Source organism: Cheilinus undulatus, linkage group 11 (genome assembly GCF_018320785.1).
Source record: "Cheilinus undulatus linkage group 11, ASM1832078v1, whole genome shotgun sequence".
Classification (NCBI taxonomy): Eukaryota; Metazoa; Chordata; class Actinopteri; order Labriformes; family Labridae; genus Cheilinus; species Cheilinus undulatus.
In genome coordinates, this window is record NC_054875.1 from 27,234,009 (window position 1) to 27,260,621 (window position 26,613).

At 40.1% G+C, this 26,613-nt stretch overlaps 1 protein-coding gene across 1 annotated transcript in view; it reads left to right on the top strand.

The window, feature by feature from the left end:
- Window positions 1-26,190, top strand: part of camkvl (CaM kinase-like vesicle-associated, like) — a 77,159-nt gene extending 50,969 nt beyond the window's left edge. The window contains exons 2-11 of the mRNA XM_041800272.1: window positions 9,064-9,170; window positions 10,172-10,303; window positions 12,624-12,698; window positions 13,531-13,669; window positions 17,827-17,947; window positions 18,590-18,665; window positions 18,993-19,129; window positions 20,347-20,425; window positions 20,964-21,051; window positions 23,667-26,190. Of these exons, the coding sequence (XP_041656206.1) occupies window positions 9,076-9,170; window positions 10,172-10,303; window positions 12,624-12,698; window positions 13,531-13,669; window positions 17,827-17,947; window positions 18,590-18,665; window positions 18,993-19,129; window positions 20,347-20,425; window positions 20,964-21,051; window positions 23,667-25,142 (2,418 nt within the window). The 5' untranslated portion in view covers window positions 9,064-9,075 and the 3' untranslated portion in view covers window positions 25,143-26,190. The remainder of the gene's footprint in view (window positions 1-9,063; window positions 9,171-10,171; window positions 10,304-12,623; window positions 12,699-13,530; window positions 13,670-17,826; window positions 17,948-18,589; window positions 18,666-18,992; window positions 19,130-20,346; window positions 20,426-20,963; window positions 21,052-23,666) is intronic.
- The last annotated feature ends 423 nt before the right edge of the window (window positions 26,191-26,613 follow it).

Below are 26,613 nucleotides of genomic sequence, written 5' to 3' on the forward strand. Positions count from 1 at the left end.
TTACAAGCTTTCCAGGACCAGAGAAGCATCCCAACAGCAGTATGCTGCCACCTACCAAAGAGAGGATTATGTGTATGTAGTGCTGTGCAGTGTCTGGTGTCTGCCAAACATAGCACCTTGTCTCATGGCCAAAAAACACCATTTGGTCTCATCAATCCAAAGAATTTTCTTCTACTTGACCGTGGAATCTTCCTGATACGTTTTTGACAAACTCTAGTCAAGATTTAAAAGTTTTCTTTAACAGTGGCTTTCTCTTTGCCACTCACCCATAAAGCTTAGACTGGTGAAGAACCTGGGCAGCTTGTTGTGAGGACGGCCTGATCTTGGCAGATTCCTTCCATTTCTTGATGATGGATTTAACTGAACTCAAGAGGGTGTTCAGTGCCTTGGAGTTTGTTTGTTTTTTTGTATCCACCCCCGACATACTTTTCAATAAGTTGCTTGGAGTGTTCTTTTGTCTTCATGCTGTAATGTTAGCCAGGAATACTGATTGGCCATTGACTGGACCTTTTGGATACAGAGGTGTTTATACTTGAATCACTTGAGATACATACACTGCACTCAGGTGATTCCCATTTCACTATTGTGAGACTACTAGCATCAGTTAGCTGGAGCTCTGTTGAATTAGGTCACTTACTTTTAAGGGGTGGAATATTTATGCCATCATTTATTTGACCTTACACATTTGTATTTAGTTGACATAACTTTGTAGAAATCTGTTTTCTCTTTGGCTTAAAAAGGTTATTTTGTAATTTTTGTTGTACTTTTTATAGGCTCAGATTGCTGAGGGGAGGCACTGGTACAGTGAACTCCTTTCTCCTCTCTTTCTGTATGCTTTCATGTCATATTAATGTAATTACTTCATATATGATGATACGGTTTGTCACTTACATATTCATGTGCCATTTAACCCAATTAGCCTGTATATCTTCCTGGGAGTTTCTGGGCTTCCTTGTCTTGTATGCGCCACTGGATTGCTGATGTGGGAGGCCTGCTGCTGTGGACCCACCTGGCTCCAACTGCTGCAATTATTGATGTCAGTCTCTTACATCTATTATCATAGCTTTGAATGCAGCTAGACAACTGCTATAGTTTATTATCAGCCCTCTCCTCTCCATTATCATTACAGTTGCTAATCTCAATACTTGAATAATCAGTCTACTATCATACTTTACTACATATCAGCAGTATGTATCATTAGCGGCAGTAGATATCAGCTAAATGTAAAACTGTACTGTCAGGTATAAGGGGTTACCTAAGGCGTGCACACTTAAGGAGGCCCAACATGAGCTCTGAACATTTTTGATGAAGCCCTAGATTAAAAAACAACAACAACAACACCAGACTGTTTACTTCCACACTGCTCTCTCAGCCTCACTTAACTCAGCCTTTCTTCTTTGCACTGGTGACACTTGGTATCTTTTACATTACATAAAGGTGTGTATTTGTCAGCATTGGCTAAAAATGTTTAGTTTGGAAATATGAGCATTTCAGTATTCTCAGAGACTGTGTCTGTCTCCTGACTCAGGCCCTTCATTACAATACATCTAAATATGATTTTTTTTAAAGTTATTTTTTCGGCATATTTTGCTAAAAAAGCATTCATGAAATCAAACTCTTTGCATCTACCTCTTTTGACTTTAATGTCACATGGCAAGCAGAATTAGTCTCCAACCACTTCCCAGTTACTCCACAAAAAATCGAACACAGCAGCGTATGCTGTACTTTTTGCCCCAAATTTTCTTTTTTCCAAGCACACATCAGCAACCCATCAAATTAAAAAAACTTCACAACCTTCTTTTGAGCCCAGCCCTACCAGTTAAGAAGCATGGTTTTGGACAATAGCTGGTTTTAAACACATATGAACCTGTTACTGCATGTTTTCTTGTGGGATTGAATTAGGACCTTAGGTAACAATGGTATCCATTGATTTAAGGAGGAAATAACAGCAAATACTCCACAAAATTCAATTCCATAATGTTAACCTTTACAGAACCTTAAGGCGTGTTAAGGCCTAAAATTGAGGCTGAACTAAGGTGAAGATATGGTGAGTAAGCCTGTTGAGAGCAATATCTGTTTGGAAGGAGGATTGACACAACCCCAGTCATGCTCTGGATGTCCTTGTATATTACCAAGGGCATGGGTAATGATCCTATGAAAAAAATAACAAAGTTGGTACCCTTAGGGCGGAGTAAGGGGTGATGAGGCAAGCAAACATGGCCTAGGGCAGGGGTGTCCAAACTTTTTCCACCAAGGGCCACATACAGAAGTGTATAAGGATGCTTAGTGACTGAGTATGCAGAAATGGCTAGTTAAAAGCTGAGAAGGCAAAAAAGTTTATAATTTTAAGGATTTTGGGGAGGCCCTCTGGGCCCTGGCTACCACTGCCAATCAATAAGGGCATTATAAATCAGAATTTTGTTATTATTTTGGGTGCCAATATGTTAACCATTTGCAGTGTTGTCTCAATTTAGTCACAAAAAAACACATCAATAAATTGTACTTGTCAAAATGTTTGTTTACAAAATTAGCATGGTAGCACCACCTTTTGCTGAAACTAAGAAGTACCATACAGTCTAGCTTCATGTTCTAATGTGGGCAATATTTCATTTTATTCTCAGAATGTGCTGTGAGCCATTAAAAAATGGACTGCGGGCTGCATTAGGCCCCGGGACCTAATGCTTGGACACCCCTGGCCTAGGGTACTGTCCAGATGAGTAATAGGAAACCGCCAGTGCTCTCTGGGCATATTACATGAGAGGAAAAAAGAGACAAAAGAGCTGCCATCAGCCTTGACCTTGGCTTTCCAGCGACACACATGAGGAGTTGGGTATCGTTTTGGTTTTTTGCAAGACTGGTGCTCGTTTTTTTTTTTTTTAATATACGGGCCTAAACGGGGCTGAATTGATAGTTTTGAGGGGAAAAAAACATGGGTTGAAGTCAGTGGGAAATAAATGATTTGCAGAAATCATGCCAGTGAAACATAGGATAAGAAGAGGAAAACCTATTTGTTGCCTTTCATTGGGTGGCATGGTAACAAAATAAGGTATTGATATCTGTGTTGTAGTTCAGTCCAGTAGATATCAGATGTTTTGGCACATAGGGATGAATGATGATAGGGATGAATGATGAACCCGTAGCGCCCTTTATGCCTAAAACTTAAGCACATGACTGTATATCTTTAATATCTCCAAATATGGTTAAAGCACCAAGTGTGACCCATAGTTCTGATTTTTTAGAAGTTGTTCATTTTTCAATGTTTTCCAAGCTTTAAAAGTGGCACATCTTCTGTTCGGGGATATTTCATCATCTCAGACAACAATACAAACTCAGTCAAATGACCTGATCGATCAATGACAGTTTCACTGCAGACTATCAATGAGGATAAATGAACTACTTGGCAAACATGACACAGGATGCTTCATCATCTCTGCAAGGCATGAGTGTGCAGATTATGTCCTACTAATGCTAGGAAGAGGTCAAAGACGTAAGTAAAGAAGCATCACTGTGTTTGAAGACATTCATAATTTCTGTCAAAGCAGCCAGAACATTGCATTGCGTCATTTTTATTTGCTTTATATCTCAGATACCCCACAGCCCTTCCACTGTAGCTGACATTCATAATGGGAATTTGTTGTGCAGAGAGGTTGCCCTGTCAGCATGCCTTTAAGTGATTCCTCTCTTTGGGGACAGCCCTCCAGACCCTCTTAAACATGAGTCACACAGCACATTATCACACAGAGCCCCTGGACACTTACCTACATGCACCCACTCGCACATCCTCACCTGTACAAACATTCACACACACACTTGTGAAGCTGTGAGGTTGTGCGGTCGTTTCTCTCTGCCTCTGCACTTCTGTGTTTTACGCTTTGTTCTCATGTACACTATTTTTTTCTCTCCACCTTTTCACTTAGTCACAGTGTACCTTTCTGTTCCTGGCGTTTCTCACCTCTTTCCTTATCTGCCATCTTTTTCCACTCTCTCCCTTTTCATCTCCCTTCTTCTCATATCCTCCCATATCGCCTCCTACTCTTTATCAACCTCAAGGTTCGTACTGACTCAATGCGCTGCAGGTGCGGTGGATTTAAACTCACCAGATTTGGTAGGACAAGAAACAATCAGCAGTGTCACAAAAAGAAAAGTGCACACATACATCTTAAACGGATTCTCACAGCTTAGACACAGAAGGTTAGCCTGTATTTCTGATGAAGCCAGCATCCTTTAGTTTTAACTCTCAAGCCTGCCCTCACAGGGAAGAAAGTTTGCAGAAAAATAAAGTTTTTGAAGACTGAGTTATATTCACAGATTTTTAGTCATGCCCAGTAGCTTCAACACTGGTCCAAAATCACTGCTGATGTTTTTAAAATCACCTGTGGTCTGTGTTGAGCTTTGAAACACCCATTACTCCAGCTAGAACAGCAGAGATTTGGGGATTTATCTGTTTGAAGTTAAAAAGAGTGTAGTGGCCAGCAGGGACAGAGTTTTAGAGCAGGTTAAAAAAAAGCACTGTTGAGCTACATTTCTAAAAAAAAAAAAAAAAAAAAAGAGCACATTAAAAAAGAAGCTATTGGTCAGAGGTGGAAAAAGCACAGGGCTATTGTGCTTTTTTAACACAGTACATAATAGGCTGAATCCCACCTTTCATTTAAACTCAGCAAAGGCCCGACCATCAAATGGTTCTTAAAGGTGCAGTGTGTAATATTTAGCCTATTAGCATTTAGCAAAACAAGCTTGGTTAAAATGAAACATAACATTTATAAGTAGATTGATCTAAATTAGTGTTGACATCTGATAACACATTTTTTAAATTTATGTTTTAAATTAACTCAGAATAAGCCTTTTATTCATACATAGGGAGGGTCCCCTCCAAGGACGCTGCCATCTTGGATTTTTGCATTTTGCCTGTTTCTATGGCACCATAGAAGGAACCAAATGATAGTTAAGCATGTATTGATTTTTAAACCTCACTGGTTCCCACAGTTATCACCAGAGAAATGAGCATCACACTCCAGAATTGACTGTTAGATGTTGATAGTCCCATTTTTACACACTGTACCTTTAAGATTATCTCGCCAAATTATCCTGTAGTGTGTTACAAGTGACTTTTTCCCTCTCTGACCTGAGGCGCTCCAACTCGAGATTGTAAATAATAAACATGTTCAATATTTATGACCAGAAATCCCGACCTGACACAGCAGGTAGACTGTTTCATATCTCCATTGCATGGATATATTTCACATTCATATGGGAAAGCTCCCATAGAAAGCACCGGGGAAGTTCAAGACTTTTGAAAAAATTCTTAGAAGGAGACTGGAGGAATATTCTGTCTGTTACTTTCATAACAGGCAAAGACAAAAGTGACATTGTATGCATGTGTTACTCTTGAGCTGACAGGTTACCGCTGCCCTGGATTGTAAGTAGTGAAGCTTCTCTCTGATGCCAAGGCCGGTCGGAAGATTAAAAAACATCTTCCTGTGTGGCTATTTGCTTTTTTTTTTTTTTTTTTTTTAATAAGAAATGTGGTCCAGTTCTGAATAAACTGACACTTTCCTACAGCTACATCCAAGCTAACTGTGGCAGCAACCATTGGTTACACCCGCCCATAGCTACAACCCTGTTCTCAAATGACACTGATTGGTCCAAAAAGTGCTCAGTTTAGCATGAACGATGCAGGTTGGAGCTTTTCAAGATGGATTTGTCTGATGACAGACATGGAGTACCCATCTGCTTTGCAGTGTTACAGAAACTCTGTCATCTTTGGTGAGCACAGAGACAGCCAAGCAGATGGGGTGAAGTTAAGATGTGAACAGAGGAATAGCCAGGAAGCAGGCTGGCCAAAGGAGGCAGTGATACGTGAACACACAGCATGTTTTAAAATTGCATACTTCTGTTAGTATACTGTAATGCAGTACAGAACACCTTATACCAGCAAGATAGTATTGTCTTGAATGGCACACTGTCATTTTGCTCCAACAGGAAGTGACAACAGTTTATCTGCCTCTGTTTTCTTCTAACGCTTCTTTTTTAATTGCAAGTTATCAATAAACATTAGGTGATTATAATCACCTTGATGGCTGCTTTTACTCACTTTAAGATTTAGGCAACTTTTACCTAACTTTTATGTTTACATTATTCACCTTAAGAAAATGAACTTATTTTGCCTTAAATGCATTTTTAATTGATTGAAACCTACTGCCATTGCTAATAGTATGTTAGCTAGCAAGAGGTTGCTATAGTTAGCTAGCTTCATCTAATGTGCTGACAGGTGTGTGTTTTGCTGCATGTCTCTGCAGGAATGAGTTCTTGGTCTGAACATTGTATTTTTCTTTTTTCTGTCTCTATCATTGTTGTGTTGGTGATTTAAGTGCACAGGCAGTGAGCCTGTGAGGAAAACACTCTTAATGTGCTTTGCTGGCCACATTTGTGTTCGGTTTTGCATCTGTATAATCAGCACAAATGCTTTTTTGATAAGTCACAAAATATTCATTATTTGCATTTTTGCGCTAAAGTTGACACTATTTAACCTTGCAAAGCAGATGGATACGCCCGTTTCCTTGTTTTTCACTGGTGAATCCATCTTGCAAAGCTCCCATCTGAACCGTTTGGGCCCGGTTAGAAAGTGACAGGACCAATCAGCTACGAGGAGCAGTACTTTCAGGCACAGCAGAGTCATGACGTACACAAGCAGCAGCAAGAGGCGGTGCAGTTACGGAGGAATTAGATTAGCGTGGATGCTGCTAAAGCACCAGTTTTATCAGAACTTGATGACATTTCCTTGTTAAAAGAAGAACAAAGAACAGCAGTGAGTTGTTTTCTTTTCAAAAACAACAAAAGTCGAGTACTTAGTCGCCATGTTTTGTGTTATTCCTCAGTAGCTGTGCACGTGCAGCTTGCTAGCGGCTACTTCACGTGCTTTGTTTCTCTGATCGGCCCGTAGAGATGTGACAGACCGAACATTCACCCAGTCATACTCCGAGGATTTTTCAAAGCCTCTGCCTTTTCTCAAACGTTTCCTATTGAAACTTTCCTACATGGATGTGTGAAACAAATGCATCTGGTGTGTCAGGTTAGGCACTATTAGCGTAAAGCAAAAAATGTTAGTGGATCTGCTCCTATGTGCATTTATGCACTGAAAATATAAAGCATTTAGTACAGAGCTATGCAATCTGGTACACACTGGCAGCTGGACTGTAATTGCAATTGGTGTAGCACAAGACTCTGACTTTTTTTTACAGTGCCTCTTCCAAAATATACTGAAGTTAAATTGCAGTTTCAAAAAAGTACAAGTGCAGAAAAGCAACTTGTAATTGGAAATGTAATTAGTTACTTTCCAGTCCTGCTATGGGTGTTTGTAATTTTGTTGACCATTTGCATTGAGCTAGCATCACCTTCACTGTCCCAGGAACATTGTTGTGCTTACATAATCTCGGCCTTTCAATCCACCACTAAACTCCTCTCTGCCTCACATGAAGCGCACATATGGGCATGCATGTGCACACACAAACACACGCTTTTCCCTGCACATGTGACATTTTCCCATCCACCTTTGCTCTTGCTCAGAAACATACATGCACACGCATACACACAGAGTGTATCCAAGCACTCTGGATTAGGGGTACAGATTAGAGATTAGGGCCAGCACTGGGATTACATAGCACTCTCCAGCCCCGCCTCTTATGTAGCACTGAAGCACACACACTCATATCGAGAGATTTTACATCACAGATATTCATTCCTTAATCCTAAATTAGCACTCAGAAAATGCTGTCACCTCCAAGGATTTCTTTTGTCTTCCTCAAATCTTAATTTTCTCTCTTTTTCCTCATTTCCTTTCCATCTCTATCTCTCCTCCTTCCTCTCACACAAACACACATTCATCAAAGCTCCCTGTCAGATGTCCCATTCCCTCCTATCACATAATTCCTGACTTGGTCAATTTCACGGATTTGCCTCGATGAGGTTTCAAGCCCCTTTCGAGACAGAAGATAAACTGTAGGTAAAGAAATCGGCACTATAAGGGCATGTCAAGAAAAAACAATAGAGAAGAGTGATCCGACAGGGGTTTGAGGTTTTTGTCGGGCATTTAGAGGAAAAGGATCTCGAGGATGGATGTGAGAAGCTTCCAGGGAATGTGTCTCCTACAGTAGATGGAGTGTTAAAGGATGTGGGTGAGGATAGCCTGAGGACTGTGCTGAGATGGTATATCGATTGCTGATTCACTATCTGGATCCTTGATTTTTCTACCTGGGCGTTTGGGACCTCCTGTGGGGTCACGTGCTATTTTAGGGTGACCATGAAGAAGAGTGTGATGGTATATATAAAACATACATAATCAGTGGATGTTGTTTTTTCCTCGTCAGGAGCATTTTTCAGCTTAAAAAAAAATCATCCTGTTTTATGTTCTCAGGGAGTTTAAAAGGTCACGGACTAAAGATCTAGATCAGACACAACCACACACAAACGCTGACTTCAAACAAAAAAAATCTAATTTTCTCATCACTAAACCCAGCGCCTGTGTTGCACTGGTCTCCAGAGATTGCTAAAGAAGCCAGCTGCTTGAGGGACGCAGGGACGCTGCCCTTTCTAAATGAAGTTTAACTTGAATTTGACAGACGTTGCAGAGAATCTGCCGACTTTAGCAGAGTGGAGAAAAGCTTAGTGGGTAGCTTAGTATCTGTTGACAAGGCTGGCACACAACCAGGCTGCCAGAAGCGTTACTTTCCAGATTCGTTCATGAGTCGTCTTGGCTGTATCCATGGTTCTCCGATGTTACGTTCAAGGCTAATAGTAGCCGCACCCCCAGTGTGCCTCGACTTTAACCACCAAAGGCTTTCATAATGTTTCATCAGTACCTCTTTTCCTCTTTAACATGCCTGTCCATGCTGCTCCGAGATCCCTTGATCTGTGTGTTACCTAAAGGTGTCATCAAAATAATTTATGCTTTACTTTGCCCCTCTGTGCTGCAATGATTGAAACGTCTTTTTCCTCACTTAAAAGAAGTGGTTCCACTTTTTTTTACTCTGTTATTTTCACACTTCTTTCTCTCTGTTTACTTTTCAGGTGAATGCTGTCATGCCATTTGGGTGCCTTGCCCTGCGAGATGGGCGGTCTTACGATAGCATATCAGATGTCACAGACAAGTATGAGATTGGGCAGGTCCTCCGAGCGTGAGTAACATAAATCTTTATGCATAGATCTTTGTTGCATTTTTCTCTCATCCAACATGCACAATTCATAAGCACATTCCATTACTCCCAAATGGCCTTTGTTCACTTCATAAATTATTTCACATTCAGTTAGATCCGTTTTCCCTGCAGATTTGGCCCAGCATATCTGACTGTTTCACAGAAGGAAAGGAAAAACCTTAATAGCACAAGGCTGCTGTGCAGCAGACTTATGAGGCATGTTTCTCCATATTAAGCCAACCAATTGTCTGTATATTTTTTGATGAGTTCATGAAACACATTGATGGACATATTTTCAAAGAGCTGTGAAATTCACACTCCTGCTGAACTGGCTGTTTTCCTCCTTAAACACCTCTCATTGACACATTGAAGGCACACACACGCTGTAGTACACACAAACACCAATCAGTGGTAGAGGCCATATGGCAACATCAGCATCTGGCCTGAGAGATTTCTGCTCATCTTTTATACAACACACACACACACACACACACACACACACAAACATGTACTCATTATCTCAGAATTAAGAGCAGATATATGCCCTTTATATATACTATGTGTGCACTATTATGATTAATGTGTTATACTGAAGAAAGAAAGAAGCATCATGGAGATGTGTGCTAAAATTGGTTAGGCATGACGGTTTTAATGTGAATGGTAGTTTAATTTTGCATCACACAGCTTCTCGAAATCCATTTAAGTACAGAACTACACGGCTCAAAGGCTCATGATGCCCAGCCGACAGACCCATTTCAGATTTTTATGACCTTTTTATTCCATCCAGCGACTCTCCATCCAATTAAATTCTTTCATTATATTTCATCAAAACTATAAGTCCACTTTTTCCCTCCTAATTTGAATATTATGTTGTGTCCCTCAAAAGAATCTACCATTCTTTTTATACTCCAGCAATCATTAGTTTTACCTTTCGTGCCTTTTTTCTGTCTGTCTGTCTTTCTGCCTTTTTTCTCCCTGCGTAGGAAGGAGTTCTGCGAGCTCTGTCTGGCCAAGGACCGACAGACTGACAAGGTGTTTGTCTGCAAGAAATTCCTCAAGAAAGACGGCAGGAAAGTCCGCAAGGCTGCCAAGAACGAGATCATGATCCTGAAATTGTATGCAGTCAGTCGGTGGATGGATGCATGCATGACTGAATGTTTTATTTTTGTTACCGTTCATATTTCTTGTTACATGTGAGAAATCTGGTAAACAGTGTTTGTTTCAAGCTTCTGCCCAGCTAAACAGAATTAAGGCCTGGCATGCACTAAAAGAATTTCAGATCTTGACTGATTCTGAAAACGTGAGTCACATGATGACAAATAACACTGGATTTAACAGTTTTTCTTTTAGTATGTGATGTACAACAAGATGCCCAGCACAGGACACCACACAATAACAGATTTATTCACCACAGTTGAATGCCATCTGATACATCTATAGACTTTACTAGCATGGTTCCAGAAGTAAAAATCCCATTCATTTTCTCCATTGTGATTATCCTTCTAACTCAGGAGAGCTAGAAGATAAATATATGGTTTAAAAGTTTTAAAAACGATGTATCCTTAAACAATGAATAAAAGGACTCAATAGATTCTGGCACATACAGTTCTTCAATCTTCGTAAAGAAGTATATACAGTCTTGTAGTTTTGCCTTTGTTGTCGTTTTCAAATGCCATTTTTGCACCAAATCAAATGTATTGCTTAGTTCCTGAATTAAAAATGTTTACAGATGGATTTTGAGATATGTCAGTGAAGGATCTGAATGGCAAATGTACTTCTTGAACCATCAAAAACATGTGCAGGCACTGTCATGCTCTACTGTGACCCTGTGTGAAGCCCTGCTTTTCCTGATTACTATTACCAGATTAGACAGGGCTCCTTCCAATTTGAATCAATTGAAACATCCCACAGTTTCAGTAACTTTAATTTTTATTTAATTGATTAGGTTCTTATAAAAACTTGGCATCAATAAAAAAAAAACAAAGAAAAATATCCAGTAGGGTATAAGATAACTCCAGATCTATAACACTGTCCTAATTGCATGTGAGTGTCAGATTTGACCTCACATCACATGGCATCACAGCTTTTGTGTGCATCCATTAAGAATACTATTCTCTTCCCTGGTAATATCAGTTTTCCTCTGTGTGGAGAAATATAACATCAAGCGCTTTTATTTTGAATGCAGAGAAATGGAAATGTGCTGCTTTATTACTGATTTTTGATGCTAGTGATTGGTAAGCTGTCCTTCCTCGGTTCCTAGCTCTGTCACCACTACTGATTCACCTCTGGAGTTAAATCAATGATCACTCCTGAAACTGAGCCTGAAAAATCCTCTAAGTATTGCCAACAGAGCCTTTAATATGCTGCACATGATGATATTCAGCAACATCAGCGAGAGCAAATAACCAGCCTCAGGCATGGGAAATATTTTGAATGATTTTTTTAGAGACTTGGAGATATTCTCATACACTCTTATGTATCTTGGTCTTATTTTTTCACTGAGGCCAGGTTTATCAAAGAAATTTATTACATAAAAAGGGTGGACTTGATGACAGTTCTCTCTGATTGGTGCGTCAGTAGACCAACCAGAGGGCCAACAAAAAGGTCAATTTCTGCCCTTTTCAGATTGATTGCTGCATGTTTTAGAGCAGTGGTTCTCAACTGATGGGTCATGACCCAAAAGTGGGTCGCAGAGATGTGCATGGAAAATATGATATGGCATAAAATCCATGAAGTACTAAGATCAAAGCAGACGTGAATCCATACATTTTGTTTGTAGCTGTTTTTCCATGGTAAGGAGTTTATTTTTATTGTTTTCTTGAGATATAATTAATTTTTCTGTGGGAAACAAAACTGATTTTGTCATTTTAATGTGTTAATTTCCTCAAAATATCAAGAAAGCAACCAAATTTTACAACGTATCGTTGGGAACAGAATAAAATACAATGTTAAAATGCATGTCACAAGGGGTAAGGACTGCCCACTTAAGAGGTGACGGTGGGTCCTGAGGCTGAAACTGTTGAAGCTCCATGTTTACTATCACTGCCATGGCTTTGTTTGTGGTGCCTCCTTCGGTCATCCTGCTTCCTGACAGGCTGCTCTCAGTTCCATGTAACAGTCCTCAGAATGCCTGCTCAGCTGTCCTCATTGTTTCCCTACACAACAGGATGTCTGATCAAAAATATTGGACATGTTTGATCATTATGATTTAAAATCAGGGTGGCCCCGATTGAGAAGGATAAAATCACTCTTTAACATCGACCCACCACGGGAACATTCGGCATGCTAAACTTTAGAAGCATCAAAGATCAGGCCTTTGCTGACTTTGGTTGGAAGGTGGGGATTGGGTCAACATTGGCCCAGATTATTCATTTAGATTTAGGACACTTACCCTCACCCTGACAGTCTGTGACCCTCTTTTGCTTTTTATTCCAGAGTCAACCACCCAAACATCCTCCAGCTGATTGACACATTCGAGACCCGGAAAGAATACTTCATCATCCAGGAACTGTGAGTGTCCTTTCTACTGTTTATCCATCCTGTGTAAGCATTAACATCGGAGTGTCCTTAACTGCTTTTCTGCCATCATGTATCCTAACGCACACAAACCCATCAGCTCCAGGGTAGCAGTAGAGTCTCCCCTCTTATTACTGTGTGCTCTGTTGCTCCCCTCAGCAACAGAGGAAGGTGTTAGATTTTATGAGATATTTGTTCTAAGTAACATTCAACATTACTGAGTGCTCCTGAAGCACCGCTTTGCCAGAACCAGGTCTCTGCAGAGCGCTTGGGATCGATGAAGCAGAGCGTGACCAATCTGAACATCACTTTTTTTTTTTTTTTTAACATTTGCACCTTTATTTGAAAGCAATAACACTGAAGCGGACTGGACGGGATATTTCCCTTCTGCTGCTTATGTTGGGAGAGACAGACTGCACTCAAATTGGATGTGCGTCAGTCTGTTTATGTGTCGGTGTCTGTTCATAGCTCACACGTCTGCTCAGGCAATAGTTTTCCTGCTGCGGGCGATATGTGTTTATCACACCCATCGTTTACTCAGGCTAACCAAGTCTTTAAGAGTAATGACCAACAGTCTAACTTTTAATTGCTCAGGAGATCTAGCTCTAGGCTTGTAGAGGTAGATTGCTTTGCTAATAGACAAAATAAGGAGAGCTTAGGGCTTTTGATTACTGTTACTGGAAGATTCAAGTGAATGATTGTGTGGCAACATGTGGTTAACACTTCCTGCAACTTGTGTTCATTTTATAGCTAAGTGTATTAGCAATATGTGCGCTGATGTTTGCACATCTTTTTTGTTTTGTTTGTGTTTCTATTTGCTTTGTAGAGCCACGGGAGGAGATGTATTCGACTGGATTCTGGACCAGGGGAATTACACAGAGAGAGACGCCTCCAATGTCATTAGACAAGTCCTGGAGGCAGTGGCGTACTTACACTCCCTCAACATAGTTCACAGGAACTTGAAGGTAAACACTTCAATAAAGGTTCCTGTATTAAGGCAAGTGTAAGAGCACAGTGAGTGCCATTACGATCAAACAGTGTACCCAGACTGGTGACTCACCTCTAAAGAGATGGAAGAAAATATAACAAACATTTTCATATTGTAGATTCCATTAGCATCACCCTGGGGAAGTCATTTCCAGTATTGAGTCTGTAAAGTAGCCGTGGAGGGATAAGAGCAGTGCATACATTAGCATCACAGTTAATGACTCAGCATTTGATAATATTTCTTAGCAGGGGAGTAAACACTGTCTTTATAACTTAATGCAATGTAGCAATATATGCATATGCAGACCAATTCATATTATCCTTCATTATCAACCCATTAGGAGGCCATTACAGCATCTCTAGGGTTTCACACTCCCTCTAATGGTAGAAGCTGGAATTTTCCTCTAGTCCATATGGGCTGTGCTCACTCACTGTGAGTTCATTGGATTGAATCAAATCATATTTTCAGGTTAAAGCAGCAAGTGAGGGAAACTAATTTCATGTTTTTTCTTTTGTTTGATTTTTAAATACCAGAAATGTCTAAGAGACTGCATATGATTATGAGAAAGATGCATTATAGTTGTAGAGCACTTTACGTGCTCTCTGCTTCAGATCAAATCATAACTCACAAATGAACTTTAATGTTTATCTTAGGCCTTATTGTTAGCTAAGGGCAAAAATGTTTTGTGAGGTATCACAGAACACACAAAGATATAAAATTATTTATAATATAAACATGTTGTGATAAATAATAATTCAGCTTCTCTCCTTTGTCCCAGGTAAAAATGTACTCTTCATAACTAGCATCAGATAAAAACTGTTTACATCTATCAAGCAGCATCCCACCAAATCACTTCTTATTTCAGCAGCCATGATCAGTTTCTTATTTCATACAAAAAAAGAATCCGATGACTCGCCTTGACCATTTTATAGCACACTTGAAGTGAATATTAAGGACCTTGCCATCCACTTTACTACTTTATCTAATAGAGACTGAAAGAAAACCATGCTTTTCACTCTTTCATGAAGCTGTGACAGATTTTTTCCACTAAGTTCAGACCAGAGGTGGAAAACTATTGTACTCAACCAAAAGTCAAGATACTTTGGTTAAAATGTACTCAAGTTGAAGTAAAAGTACTGATCTATAAATCTACTTAAGTAAAAGTAAAATGTAGATAATTTAAAGTTTACACAAAGAACCAAGTAGCTACTGCTGATACCCAAGAGGCTTTTTAATATGATCCTTCTTTAATGTGCAATTCCACATGATTATATGAATGTCCAACCAGGTTGTTTATTATAAGGTGTGTACTTGCTTTTTTGGGATGAAATGTAGAATCGTTCTCTTGCTATGTCCTACTGACTGTCATGTGTTGTCAAACCTAAAGCAGTTTCATGTTGTTTACAGAAAGTCTGGAGCTTTCTTTTCAAAATGTAATGACATACAATACTTAGGAAAACACTTAGTGACTTAAGAAACCCAGATCATCAATATGCATTGCCTTGCCATAGGTTGACTCTCTGCTTTGCTTAGTGTAGTGTATTTATTTATCAAGGGACAGTGTGCAATGGCATCAATCATTCAGACAAAGTAAATGATAACATGGTTGCACCAGATTTAGTGAGTTGCTACTTTCCATCTGTTGTCCCTCATAAAACTGACATAAAACACACATAAAAGTCCCCAAAACAAGGGCAGACACCTGACAAGACCACAGCTGAAAAGACAGCTGAAAAGTAGTCTAAAATGTCCACATACTGTATGTATTTCAAAGGCTAAGGCCTAACACACTAGATAAATAAAACCATAAATAGACCCTATTCTATTAGATATATAAAGTGCAGACCATTATCATAAAATGACTAAGATACGGTAGCAGCAAATGTTCTTTTTCATACTGTAAAATATTCAACATTTTAAAAGTTTAGTTTAACTGGATGTAATGTGGATCATCATAGACACAAGTGTTAAATATAACTCATTGACTTTGATACCATCAATGTTGCTGTGTTTTTTATTTATTATGGAGGTGTGACTTTTCCTGAATAACCTGGATGGAGATCTATTGTCCTGCCTATAAGGAAAGATCCTATTTTACTGTACAACTCCTCAGCAGCTACTCAGTGCTTAAAGTAAACTTTAGATAAAACACATTTTGCTTTTACATGGATATATTTATAGACAAGTATTTTTGCTTGTGTACCATGGTCGTGTACTTTTTTCACCTCTGCCCCAAATATACGCAAGTAAAAGTAGGGATTTTAAAAAGTCCTCAAAAGTGCAAGTACATATAAAATATACTCAGTTACAGTCATTTGAGTAAATGTAATGGTTACTTTCCACCACTGGTTCAGACTACTTAAGCCTAGGGCTGCACAAAATCAAAATCATAATGACCCTTACAATGGTCCTCTGGTTGTTCAGTCCAGTCCACTTCATTTGTATAGCACAAAATATATCAAAATTCAGCACAGTGAATCCAATTAGAAACATAAAAACACTATAGATATATTTTAGACCCTGTAAAATAAATAAACAATAAAAGTAACTATAAATATATCAAACTTGTAAAACAAAAAAAAATCTTATATTGAAAGTGTAAGACAGAGAGATCTCATGTCATGCTGAGTTTCATGTGATTTAAAGCTGGTAAGGTGGGGAATACTTGGCCTCATTCACCAATATCCTCTTAAGATTTTTCTTAAATTTGTTCTTTAGAAGCTTCCTTTAAAAAAACATGTCAGATTCATGGCATGTTCCCAAACTCGAATCGTTCGTACATGTGTTCTTAAATTGATGAGGCCATGTGCTCATATGCTGAAAGCTAGTACACATTTTTCCTAAAAGGCATAGAAAAACACCCTTTTTATGCCCATATAAGGGCATGAGACTGCAAGGCTGTGAGCTAACACAGAAGGCAAGCAAAATCTCACAAAGTCATTAATGTCCAAATCATAATTAACTGTTAAAATAATCGTACATTGGACTCCAAGAATGGGAAATACTTGGACACGTCCCAAGTGGATGTTGTGATGCTTGAAATTAACCAGGAAAATGCTAGTTTAATAATTAGCACCAGTAGTGGTTGCTAGAAACAGAACATTGTGTGACAAGCTTTTTTAAGAAAAGGATTCATTCAGATGAATTAGAAAATAGTTGCATTTGGAGGGGGGAATCATTCAAACACATTAAAATACCCATGTCTAAAGGAATTTTACATTATAATTTCTGTTGTTTTAAATAAATGTTTAATGACAAAATGTAACAAAATTGTTAGTTTTGTTAAACCATGTTTAAGTCATGTATTTGTGCTCATTATTTAATGATATAAAATTGCAGATCTAAAAAAAAATTGATAACATAAAATTTAAGACTACAAGTGCTTTTTAAATGTAGCATATTTAAGTGGTTTTAAGTGCTAAATTAACCATTTTATCCTGTCACATCAGCACTCAAATGTGAGTAAAAGTGCTCTTGGGTGTTGTTATAGCCCAAGAACAAATCACACATAAGAAAACATATCAGAAACTTCTTAAAAACTGTGCAAGTGGGTTTTCAGAACAACCTTCTTCAATGCAGTTGCTGAATGAGGCTTGTTTTTGTTCAAGAGTTTGCTTGGTCCACGGTTTAGAAGCCACAGCAGAAAAGGTTTGATGCCTCTGGTTTTTAATCCTGTCTTCAAGACAAAAAGAAGAACTCAATCAGGAGATGCTTATAAGAGGTCAGACTTGTACTAAAGTGCTCCATGTAAAGATTTAAAAACAAATTGTACAATTTCCAAATGAATTCTAAAAACCGAGACCAGGATGGCAGTAATATTTTTGCAATTTTGAAGTACTTATTTAAGGTAGAGCAACAGCATTTGGGCTAACTTTAAATGTGCAATGGAGGCCTGGTTAACTTCAATATAGAGTGCTAAAAGTGATAAAAGCCGCAGATAACAGAAACTGGATTTAACAACAATTTTTCTGTGGAAAAATCACAATTTTTACACTAAGATTGGCTGCTTTGGGCTTCAATAAGATAGCAGAGAAGTCCAGGATCAAGTCGTATATATATTTTTAGCTCTGAAATGGGATCTCATCAAGTCTGCAGTTATTTGTATGAAAATCCTTGTGCTTTTTCTTAATTTAGCTGGAAAACCTCATGTACTACACAGAAAATAACCACAACAAAGTAGTGCTGCGAGATTTCTACCTGTCCAGGTTTGAAAACGGGCCCATCACAGAGCCTTGTGGAACACCAGAATATCTGGGTGAGATAACTCTCTATGTAATAAACCCCATTTGTTTCTGTTTTGTCTTTGATTTTTGCACATTCTTCTACCTTCCATCCTGTCACATCCTTCCATTAGCTGCACCATTTGATTTGAGGTGAAACCTGCAATTACCCTGCACCTTTTGAATTCTTTACCTCCTTTTCCTTTTGAAGATCATAGTCTGTCAGGGGATGACTGTTACAATGAAAAAGAGCTGTCATGAAACCCTGTGAAACACATACACTGTACTGAAAGCACCTAACTCTCCCCCTCCTCCCCCTCCTCCTCCCACTCCTCTCTTTTCATATCCACTGATCTCCTGTGTGCTGTCTGCGCTGAGGTTTATGCGAGGGCAGCTCGGAGTGTAGAGCTATGGTTTGGCCTGGTTCTCTCCAGCGAGAGGTCAGGACAGTTATTCATAATGCTGAGCTGAGTAATTAGACAAATAAATAAGAGAAGGGAACATAGGCTCTGACAGGAGAGGAATGAGAAGCGGAGAGGGTGAAAAAAGGCAGCTTTGGTCAGTGAAGGAAGAATTATGAATGTATTGTGATGGCTTATACATGAAACCCCAAGCCACTTACATCTCTCTCTCTCTCTCCCCTCTCTCTCTCTTTATTTTCCCCTCCTGCCTCTCAGCTCCTGAAGTGGTGGCTCGTCACCGATATGGTCGTCCTGTGGACTGCTGGGCTGTGGGTGTCATTATGTTCATACTGTGAGTCTCCATCAATCATGGCATAAGCTCTAATTCAACACACAGAACTAAATAAACTGAGCTGCATATGAAAGCTCAGCTGAGTAATTGCTTCATTTGTTTTATTGCATTCCCAAGAATTATTTGAGAAGTCAAGAGCTTATTTAAGTTTCTCGACAGCTTGAGTACTGCTGTTTACTTGCTTTCAGTTTTAATTTTTATGTTTTATTGTTATGCAACAAAACACTAAGACAGATTTCCCAGCAGTAAATCCCTGATTCTGATTCTAGGATGTTGATAGCATGGCTTTTTGAATTGATGTTTTTATTTGTGTCTCTCTTACTGCAGCTTATCAGGTAACCCTCCTTTTTATGATGAGACAGAGGAGGAGAACACAGACCTACACAACCGTATCATTTTCTGCCGGATTGTCGCTGGTGACTTTGAGTTTGATTCCCCATACTGGGATGACATTTCACCTGCAGGTACGCAGCTCCACCACAAGATGGCTCTGAATACCCAGATGAAATTCAACTGGAATAAAGTACTGTGGGCATCATGAGCCTAAATTGATTTATTTTCACTTTATTTGAAATCTTTTAGAATTACAGCTGACTTTACTGCCCTCTGTAATGATCAGTTCGTCTGTATTTTATAGTAAAATTGTATAATTTTAAAACAAAAAACCAATATGGACCGTATTGATTTAAAAGGGAAACAAAGTTTGATGCAGATGGGTGCAAGTTTATTGAAAAGATACATGTAAAGCAAGAGCTTTTTCAGCCTCAATTCATTGGGGGGAGATTTATATTCAACTGTTAGCACATTAAATGTACCTGTTTATCTAATCAGCCAATCATGTGGCAGCAACGAGTGCATTTAGGCACGCAAACATGGTCCAGATGATCTGCTGAAATGAGCATAAGGATGGAGGAGAAAGGTGATATTAGTGACTATGAACGTGCCATTGTTTTAGCTTTGATGTTGTTTCTGCCAAACTCTGACTGCACTATCTAAGTGTCACAGCAGAAATTCATACTCATCAGACCAGGCAACTTTTCATTCAACCTTCTACTGCCCAACTTTGATGAGCTTGTGGGAATTTTAGCTGAAGGCAGTGGCTCCCAGTGTTGTCTTTTTCTGCTGTGGCCCAAGATTTGATGTGCTGTATGTTCAGAGATGCTCTTCTTTAAGTGTTTTGTTTGAGTTATTGTGGCCTTTATATCAGCTTGAAACAGTCTGGTCTTTCTCTTCTGAACCCTGCCATCAACAAGACATTTTGGCCCAGAGAACCGCCACTCACTTGATATTTTCTCGATGGTGGTTGTGCATGAAAATCCCAGTAGATCAGCAGTTTCTGGAATAGTCCAACCAGCCTGTCTGACACCATAAACCACTACACGTTCAATGACACTTACATTCCCTTTCTTCTTCATTCTGATGCTCTGTTTGAACTTCAGCATATCATCTTGACCAAAATGTAGTTGCTGCAATGTGATTGGCTTAATTGATTTTTGTACTAACAAGCATTTGAACAGGTATGCCAAATAAAATGGGCTGAAAATGTATTTTGTATGGGCCAGGCATTATTACCTATTCATGAAAGGCCATTTAAATACTCCCTTTTACAAGCATTCCCAACTATTTCCCTTTATTCATAGGTTTTATTCATGTATTCATTCATTTATTGTTCCTCTCTCAGCTAAGGAGCTTGTCTGTCGACTCATGGAGGTGGACCAGATGCTGAGAATCACTGCACAAGATGCCCTTTGGCATGAATGGTAATTTAATGCACATACCTGAGGTTGCGTGAAAGAAGTGGACAATATCACCGATTGCTTTGTATCTCCACTTTACAAAGCCTCAAGTTTGACTTTCTGCTGTTGCCAACATGTATTTTGTAACTAGTAGGGACCAGCTTGAAATTGTCACATATGCCCCCTCGACCCCCCCCCCCCCCCATCTCAGGTGATAGGGTGCAGAAAAGCTAAAGCTAGCCCTGCTTTAAAGTCAAATGTCACCTTAATGGGAGCATAACTTAATTAACTTCATGCTGTTGTGAAAAATCTATTAACTACTATTTGAAACCATAAACCCATTAGGGAAATGTTAACAGAGGAAATATATGGCCTGAAAGGAAGGCTTGGCTACTTGCAAAGAAATAAGTGATGTAGGTTTATGCCACCTCTGCATAAGCTTCCCTTTAAAACCAGGGATTAAATCCGCTTCTTATAGAGTCTATAGCTCATAATCTCATAAGCACACAATTTGGAACACATCCACTGGGTTTACTGTCACTTGTTTGCTTTCTCTTGCCAGGATTGCAGGGAATGGTGCATCAGAGAAGAACCTAAAGGATGGAGTGTGCGCCCAGTTTGAGAAAAACTTTGCAAAAGCCAAATGGAGGGTAAGAGTTCATTCTCGCTCTCTCTCTGCAGCAGTAAGTGAACCTGTTGATAATACAGTTAAAGGAGCTGCAGCCGAAAACAAGGACAAATTGAGAAGGAATAATGAAGGGTTTTTTATCTTATGAATAACATGCTTTAAGATCTGTGAACAGCTGTGCAAAGGTATGTTTCAAATTTGCAAACGATACAGAGATGGTCATGTGGTGCCCTGATGGGTATCGAATGAGGAAGACAAAGAAGGAAGAGGTGGTAACAGTTGAAACCCTCTTCTCTCTCCCCCCATGTTGTTCCCAGGAGTTGAAGGTATTGTAGTTCATTATGAGGGAGAGTGGAAGGACAGAGTATGGGCAGAGCCTCACTTCCAATCAGGCATGAGTCAATAACAAAACATCTCTAATAGCTTTACATCCTCTTCACTTTAAAAGAGGCAAACATTCAACCAATCAGGAACCCTTCCAGTTAAACCGCAATCAACTCTGAGATGTATTGATCATGCTTGCACTGGTGAAACTCTGCCTATCAGCTCAGCTCCTGTCCACTGTCACTCTGCCTGTCCCAGAAGAGATCCATCCACTCTGCCCCACTTTTTTCATTAGATTAGACCCAGATGTTCAAAGTGGCCCAATCTGCTCCTTTCGTACTCCTCATCTGCACTTGTTTATGAATCCAGATCAATAAAATCAAAGAGCAGAAGTAGCTCTTGCTTTTAGCTTTTTTACTTGTGTAGATAAGGAGTGAAAGTAATGGAAAGGACGTGCGAGATACAGGCCACTGCGGACTGTTTAACTACACTAATTTAAGCTCTAAAGCCCTCTGTCATCCCTTCTACTTGAATCCTGGCTCATTGCCCCATACTGTATCCAAGTGTTACATTCAAGTCATACTTGAAGCTAAACAGAGGCTGCACAGTTAAGCCATATTATATTCAGTGGCATTTCTGTGTCCAAATTGCTTTTCACTTCCAGAGAGCTAACCCCTGGTTTAGAAACAACTCCCAAGCTCACAGTTTTCTCTTACTCCTTCAGTTTCTGCACATTTGAGGGAGAAGGATGAGTGAACAAAAAGCAGATTTACACTCTTCTCTTTGTTTTCCAATCAGTGAGGAGTATCTTGGGAAATTGAGACTTGAGATTGATTTAAACCAGGGTACAATGTGTCAAAGCCTCCTGGAAGTAAACAGTCAGCTCTAACCTTACTGCACTGTCCACGCCAAACCCACTGACTGTATATTAATATGGACAACACATCTCTGTCTACTTGGGTTGTACAAAAGTGAAGCCAAAATTCCCCTGCGACAGGTGCTATCATATTGTGCTGGTGATGTAATTTGGAGCCAAGATATTTATTGATTAGAGCTTAATGGTGGAATTGATGTCATGATCCTTCTACTAGCAATAGCACACATTTATGTTAATGGCCAAACGTCAAAGATCCCTTTGGTTGGTATAGTCTTTTTCTCTGTTATCCTATTGGTAAAAAAGTTATATATTACCTTCACATGTTTCAACTGCTAACTTCCTGCAGTCTTCCTTTGAGGAGTCACATGATGATGCCCTTCTGCTGTTCAGTTGAGGACAGCATCCCAGTTGTGGGGCAACATGTAAGCTTCCTGATCCCAGTTCAGAGTTCGATGGACCTGTCTGTGGATCTTATTGACCTCCCTGAAATAATGATCTTGACATTTTCCCAGTCCATGATGTAGTTTTCCCTTTTGCAGTAGTCTGATATGACTGATATGGTTCTCCTTGGTTTTTCATTGGCGGATCCTGTGTGCCTTGATCGTTCAAGGAAACAGCCAAGCAGGAGAACCTGAAGTTTCAAAACCACTGCAGAGGGCAAAACCACATTATGGACTGGGAAACCACCAAGGCCCTTAATTCAAAGAGCAGCAAGTACCACCAAGGGTGCAACAGGATGACCAAACCTTTATAAGATCAGCTGAAAAGACATGTCCAACAACCTGACTCCTCTGAGAAAGTAGTAGTTGGACATTCAGAGGAACTGAGAAGCTTTATTAGCCCATCAGGAAGAAAATACAGAGACAATTGTATTTGTAGAGACAGTATGAATCTTTTTGGACAAGTTCTTCACCCACCCTGATGGAAAATTCAGTGATTGTATTGGTCTTTGTTGTTTCAGAAAGATTAACACCTGGACATAAATCAGAGGGATAGTGGCTAAGAGAATCAAGGCTTTGACATCCATTTGTGTATTTTAACTTAATAGTTTGACCCATGTCCCATATGTTTACATGAAGAAGGTGGGATTCATGGCCTATATTGCAGCCAGTCAGCAGGAGGAGGTCTAAATATTTGGCTTCACTCACAGGCAGCTGTCATTCTGTCAGTCTTAATATACAGTCTTTGGTTAAAAAAAAAAAAAAAAAAAAAAAAAAACATTTCAATGCTCAGTATGGTGATGCCTTGGCAGGCTTCTTGTCAGATGCTTTTCTTCAAAAGCTTATCTTTTATGCTTTGCCATGACCAACTGTAGACGCATTTTTTTTCTTTTAGGTACAGATGTCAGTTTGGGTTTTATTAGAGGAAACATATTTTAAAAATCACTTTAAACTGCTGTCTTCTCCTTTTTTTCTTTACATCTGTCTTTTTTACAGAAAGCGATCCGTGTCACCACCTTCATGCAACGGTTGAAGAATTCAGAGGCCCTGATTGACAATTCAGCTGAGGTTCAGGCTGGTGAAGAGGGAGGAGATGGTGAAGGAGGAGTGTCCCAGGGGACAAGTGATGAGGGAGACAAAGGGACAAGTGATGGAGGGGTGACGTCAAGTAGTGTGTCTTTAGAAGTTACTGTCGAAAGTACACCAGCAGGTATGGACCAGGATGAGGGAAGGAGTAAAGCCACAGAAAAACAAGATGAGGTGAAAGCAAGCATCGGTCCATGTGTAGGAACTTCACCGTCAGATATTCAGCAACCTTTCTGTCAGCAATCAAACACACCTGCGAAGCTCCCCCAGGAGGAGCCAGGTAAGATTGATGTAAAGAAAGCAGCAGGTGATGGAGCCAGAAAAATGGCTGCCAATTTGGGACAGAATAAAGTTGCTCCCGAATCTAAGCAGTCCCCAATGAAGACACCTGATCCCTCAAAACTGTCTGACAGTTCATCTGACAAAAAACACGTTGCCCCCTCTCCTGATCCGAGTGGCAAACGTAAGATGGCCGCTACACTCCACAGTCCTCATCTTACCAGCTCTGCTGCCATTACAGCTTCACCAGAGAAGAGGCCAGGGATGCAGAAGGATGAAACTGATGGAAGCTGGTGTCAGACACAAGTACCTGAGGCTGTGGCAGAAAGGTCAGTGGTAGCAACTGTCAGTCCAGCGATAGGGCCTGCAGCCGGGGCAGATGTAGGGCTTGGAGTTAGGTTAAGAGGTGATGCTAGCCCCATGAGTAGAAGGGACAGAGAGGCCAGGAGAGCAGACAGGTACAGTGCTGAATTTAACATGGCAAGACCAGGTCCCCCAACAGGACAGGCTTGTTATACTATTGGCAGCTCTGCTAGTTTGGGTCGTCACGCTACACCATACAACCCAGACATTGGGCCTGTCGGGATGGGGATAGCAGGGGGCTATGGGAGTCCCTACAGCTCAATGTATACAAGTGGAGGGGGGTTGGCAATGTATGGGACTGGGCTGCAGCATACAGGAGCCAGTAGCAGCACTACAAGCGACTGGCAAATGGACAGTGTCATCGAGCAGATAGAAAAACAAATGGCTGCTGTGCTGGAGAAGATAGAAGGGGACATGCCCTCGCTGCTGGAGCAAATCAGTGACTGCCCCATTGAACCACCACGAGCTCGGAGTACACACGCCTCACCTGCCAGCTCCCGTGCTCGATCCTCACAGCATCCAACAGCCGCGACCTCTGGCACTCCTCCACCGCTCCCAACCTCTCCTAGGCCTGCCCTGCCTTCTCTCCCTCGCCTTACTATCCCTCCTCCCTCCTATCCCCCACCTTCCCCGCCTACACAATCCTCACCCCAGGCTGTGGGAGAGCAGGATGAGAGGGATGGACAAAGGGATGCCACCCGCTCCAACCAGTCCCCTAGAGCCGGGATAGGCAGGGGGCTATGAAGCAGGTGTGAAGGATTCAACAGCACTGAACACTGATTTATAGTTTAAACTTGAGGGTTTAAGGACTGTGTCACTCAGACTTATCACTCACTTGGTCACAGAAAAATGTAACCATTGATGTTGTTTAGTTTGGCTGTCACACACTTTTGACTCAAGCTAGTGGAGAGTTGTATACTGAATTTCCCAGCACAACAGCTGCAAGACAAAAACTGTCAAAGGTTTGTGTGCATCTAAAACCAAGATTGTGTGCATGAATGCTCACCACACATCCTCCACACATCCCGCTAAATATAAATAACACAGGTGAGAACAGTGTGGTAAAGTTCTCAGCTAATGGTGAGACTTAACAGCTGAGGAAGTGTTATGATTTGTGTTATTCCTTTCAAACTGTAAATACATTCAACAGCTGGCTTCCTTATTCTTGCTGTTTTCTCCCATGTTGTTAACTTCCTCACATCTACACTGATATGTACTTTTTTAAAATCAGTTCTTCCCATTTCATTACCTGCTATTTTCTTTATGTAGCTATGCATCCTGCAAGGCTGCAAAGTCATGAACTTGCAGTCGCAAAGTTGTACAGAGGGATATGGAAAAACTGATGAAGGATTTCTGTTGACTCCTGGAGATTTAGAGATGTATCATGGTGTATTTAAACTTGAACTAACATTAAAAGTCTTGTAAGACGCTTTACATCTGGAGGGCTAGGGATAAAACTTTAGATAAATGATACTGTATAAAGGCTTTTCAGAAACACGTGTATGCACACATTTTTTCCAAAGGGACCCAAATGTTTTGCCTGATAAGTTTGTCTCATTTTATCCCACCTTTGTTTCATCAGGCAGGCCTACTGTTACATGGACAGTGCTGTCTATATTTGCTCTGTTTCAACATGTAATAATGTCTCTCTGAAATTCATTGGCCTATGCTTTTGGATCTATGTGATACTAGGTTATATACTGTTATCCCCCAAAAGTCAACCCATTCAATTTTCTGTCCCCATGTCAACTGTGCTCTGTTTGCAAGTCTTTCAATAAAAGTTACAAAAAAGCGTGGTGATGAGTTTTACTGGATTATGTTTCGAACCTTAAGTGGTAATAATTTTAATATGTTGTTTTCCAGATATACATAATAATTTTTCAAGTGCTAATGTAAAGTGGCCATTCACAATGTTTGGCCACAGCATAACCTATTTCATTATCAGGCAATGCCTACAAGTCCCATGCTCCCCTACGTGCAATTCAGATCAGTCCATTCCTCCAGCGACGCAGGGGTAGGAAAAATACTTCGGGCTCTTAACATTGCAAATAAGATTAAACCATGTCCTAGTGTAGAATTTCATACACCTTACCTTGTGAATAGTTTGGTTCAACGTGATAAATGAATAATAAACTCCATTTGGTATAAATAATTCATATTCACTTTTCTGTGAACCCTCTGGACCGGAGTGATGGAAGTGTCTGTAACGTGCACA